At 42.4% G+C, this 4,287-nt stretch overlaps 1 protein-coding gene across 2 annotated transcripts in view; it reads left to right on the top strand.

Annotated features, from left to right (window-relative positions):
- Positions 1-4,287, top strand: part of LOC122342640 (ceramide kinase-like) — a 20,415-nt gene that overhangs the window by 5,254 nt on the left and 10,874 nt on the right. For both annotated transcript variants that reach the window (XM_043236609.1, XM_043236610.1), the window contains exons 2-6: positions 121-252; positions 400-522; positions 1,362-1,487; positions 2,231-2,297; positions 3,095-3,240. In XM_043236609.1, coding sequence (XP_043092544.1) covers positions 121-252; positions 400-522; positions 1,362-1,487; positions 2,231-2,297; positions 3,095-3,240 — 594 coding nt within the window. The remainder of the gene's footprint in view (positions 1-120; positions 253-399; positions 523-1,361; positions 1,488-2,230; positions 2,298-3,094; positions 3,241-4,287) is intronic.

The raw sequence follows: 4,287 nt of genomic DNA, 5'->3' as shown, positions 1-4,287 counted from the left end.
TAAACCATGGCTTGCTATATATAATATTATGCTAATGTGTAATAAGGTTCTATTTTTAGATTTCGTTTTAGTTTTGATGCATCCCTCATGTAATTTGACACGCTGGTCCTCCATACACAGGTAGTCACTGCGTCCCGGTGTGCGAGATTATAGCCGTTCAGGAAAAGGAAGATGACTCTCCTTGCAAAGACACTGGAAAATGGCAGAAGGTCCCTCAGAGCCCAGCAGACTCCTGCCAGCACGCTTTCACAGGTACACCGACATAATCAAGACCGTCATCTGGCCCCCCCGATAACAGGGGAATGCATAGTTTGTTGCTTTATCTGTGTGCTGTGAGTGTATTATCAGAACGTCTGGTTTTTGGAATAATGTGGCATTCTCGTTTGTGTTTCTCTGCAGTGTACTATGTAGAGAGGACGAGGCAGCGCTGCTGGCGGTGCAGCAACGTGACTTTCCACTGCTCTGAACATTCCCTGTGTCTGCTCTGGGTCCAAACTATAAGGGAACAACTTGCACTGCTGAGTATGTCTTTCATTTTGGTATAACATACATATTTACTATACGTGACCCGAAGCAAAACAATAAGACATGTTTTTGTTATACTGGTTTTACGTTACGTTAATAGTTTATTGGTGGGACGCTGTATGTTTTTCATTCGATTAATAGACTCCGTAATAGATTAATATACACCATTTATACATAATAAGTTCAATAAATAAGCTTTGCATGATTTGTTAAGATTGGACAATAAATCTTGGCGAAATCATAATACTGAGAAAATTGTCTATGACGTTATTAGCAATGCATATCGCTAAAAAAAGTTTTTATATATATATTAACAATAGGACATTTAGAAAATGTCTTCATGAAAAACATAATCTTTAGTGCTCTAGATCTTTGGCATAAAAGAAAACTGATCATTTTGACCCATACAATGTATTTTTGGCTATTGCTGTAAAAATAAGGTTTTTTGGTCCAGAGTCACATAATAGACACTAATTACTTTTCAAATCTGCATTTTAATTAGCCAGAATAGCTGGCATTTCTGTTAACAATTTTTTTTTTCCCTGATCTTTGCTCAGTAACTCTGCCCAAAATAGAATAAAAAAAAAAAATAAAAAAAAAAGTAAATATGAAATATGTTCTGATTTGATTTCAGTGTCTAGAAACCGAGAAGATAATCATACGTTTGNAGGCTTTTTTTTTTTTTTTTCCCACAAGTACAGTTTTGGTCTCCTCTATGTTGTCGCATCACATGAGGTTTTTCAAAAGTCGCTTAATGAAGTGGTTTTGACATCCTAGGAAGGCTGTTGTCGAACAAAAACTCACTTTTAATGCTCTTCCCGCCTCTCATTCCGCAGCCAATCGACCGAAGAGCTTGCTAGTGTACATCAACCCCTACGGAGGAAAACAACGTGGGAAGCAGATTTACGACCACAAAGTGGCCCCCATCTTTTCCCGGGCTTCCATTTCCACCGACGTGATTGGTGAGTGCCCGTCAGCCGCCTGCATTAACATTTAAATAAAAAATGAGCTTTTATGCTTCGCAAATAGATCTCCGTTGGCAAACGGCCCCACCTGCCAACCCGTCCCGCGAATATGATTTTATTTACAGCGCCATCTATCACAGGAGCTGGCCATAATGCAAACTGTGATAGTCGATAAACATAGGAATGCAAAGGCATCCATTATTTATTAAGTTTGAGGGAGGAAGACCCTGGGTTGGTGTGAATATTGGCTGTTAGAGCTAAAGCTCGCAGGCTTACTCAGCAGTTGCTTAAGGGGATTCTTTTTACGACCGTGCGGACATTTCGTAAATGGTAAAGTACATGTCTGGCTGGACAAATACCATTCAAACCAGATCATTAGAGGAGCCAAACAAGATGTTCTGCCGACGGTTTAATAAGCTCCATACATCACCTTTGGCATATATCATCAACATGATCCACAGGGCTCGGTCCTAGGTCCCATTCATTTTCAGCACATCCCTCCGAGTTACGGCTTTACATCAGCGCTGATGGTAAAGAACCGGTAATGAAATGTACCGGGGATTGTTTTTCACCGCGACTTCAGCTTCATCATTTGATGTGGCTGATTGATGGTCTCCATCAAGCCAGCAGAAAAATGCAATTTAACTGCCAGATGAACATAATGATGTTTCTTCCCCCCTCTGCTCAGCCTCGCTGTCATCGTCCCGTTAACAATGGCTTTTTCTCTTTTGTTTCTATAGTTACGGAGCGCACAAATCATGCCAGAGACCACTTGAAGACAGAGGCTGATCTGAAGAAGTATGATGGGTGAGTGGGTGTCCTGCTGGGAGATCACGGTCGCTGTGCTGCGACTCTTAATTTGCCCAGCGAGGGATGCGTCCTCTGCAGCAAAGCTCAGATTAACATTTGCACATCAATGCACATCGGTCTGGCACTGCGGCAGATGACGGCGGGCAGCTTGGGAAATGACGACTGAAAATAAAGTGGCTTTCGGTGACACCGGCACGGATGCTGCTTTAAAGCTAGGCCAGAGGCTGTATTCGCAAAACAACTCGTCTGGATCTTTTTCCTCTAGTTTTTAACATCCGTTTCCGCAAACAACGGTTTAGACACAAATTTCATTCATTCGCCAATTTGCGGGTTTAACTGTTAAAATTGTCCTAATATTGTTTTGGGAGTCTCCGGATAGGTTAACATGCGTGTTTTCCTCAAAATATGTGTTTAATGCCACCTCATTTTCCAGTTATTCTCAAAACGATTTGTTCGAAGCAGTTCTAAGACACAGTCTCTTCTTTCAGTGAGCCTACTCTTGCACCGATTGGTCAGATGGCCCAGTTTGTTGTGACTGGTCTACCATGTACAGTAAAATGATGTGTTTGTGGGGGCGGGGTCAGGATGTTTGCATCCAATCAACCTACAACGTAGGTGGGTATTACGTAAAAGTGGGATACCAATGGCTCGTTTTGGCAGTACAGACTATTTGAATTTGAACTTTGAATTCGTTTACATTCGCATACAGCTACAATTAAAGGCAATATTGGAAACCGCATAATAGGGACGCTTAAAAAAAAATATGAATTGATCAGCACTGTCTCTCTCTGCAGTGTGGTGTGTGTCGGAGGTGATGGCATGTTCAGCGAGATTATGCATGGCCTCGTCTCCCGTACGCAGCAAGAAGCAGGTGTGGATGAGAACTCCGTGGAGGAGACCCTTATGCCGTGTGGGGTTCGCATCGGCATCATTCCTGCGGGTCGGTCTACATTGTTTCCCAATCCTGTACCCAACTCATTCCGTACGTGTCCCTTCACGCATCCAATTCAGCTCACGAGCACTCTATTAACAACCTGATGAGCTGTATCGGGTGCGTTAGATAAAGGAGGCATCTAAAATGTTCAGTTGGTAATGCTCCAAGACTTAAAATCACTTGTCTACAGTCACAAATCTTACAGTCTGTACGGGCAAGACAGATCTCAGAACGGATTTCATTGCATTTTCGTGCACGTCACTTCCTTGGCGGCGCTCCCGGAAGCATCCTTCACTCACGGTTCCATTACAGCGTTTGTGTTTTGAGATATTTCCAAGTCATTGTGAGGTTTACACCTGCACATGGGCACAGCTGCATAATAGAGGAAAGCAGCGGGAGATTATAGCTCTCTTCCAAAACCTAGTGAGCTGCCTAGAAAGCACGATGAGGCATCAGAGTTGCACTCGTGATATAAAGGCTGTTCAAAAAATGAAAAAAATAAGTCTTTGATGTGGGATTTTGATCAAGTTTTAGTGGGCTATTCTCACAGAACATCTTGCATTATGTGTGCACTATTATTTGTCAGTAGTGGATCACTATACCCCTGGCTGCCATAAGATGCCAAATCAGCATATTTGGAATGATTTTTGATGCTAATGACTGCTGAAAATCCCGCTTTGCTTTCACAGGAATAAATAAAACCGGAAACATGCGTTTTAAGTTTTAATAGTATTTCACAATATTCCCCCAAGAGAAAAAAAAAGTACTTGGTCAATACTTGGCGAAACGCATTATTCATAAATGACCAACCTGAAAGAGCGCAAGCGGAACAGATAGACCGTCGTCGTGCACCGCAGAACGCCCTTCGCGAGAGCTCTGCCGGCGATTGATAACTTAATGACTGTGGCTTATCAAATCGTGTTTTCTGATATTACTGTTTGCCGTACAAAACCGACAATGTCGAACCCTTAAGAGTCCGTGCTGTTATCGGTCACGTTATCGGCGTGTGTAATTCTGTCTATTTATGGCCTTATCTCATGTTGTCCAGACGCG

The sequence above is a fragment of the Puntigrus tetrazona genome, chromosome 4, assembly GCF_018831695.1.
Source record: "Puntigrus tetrazona isolate hp1 chromosome 4, ASM1883169v1, whole genome shotgun sequence".
Taxonomy (NCBI): domain Eukaryota; kingdom Metazoa; phylum Chordata; class Actinopteri; order Cypriniformes; family Cyprinidae; genus Puntigrus; species Puntigrus tetrazona.
Note: the sequence above shows the minus strand (reverse complement) of the source record. Positions and strands in the feature narration are given on the sequence as shown.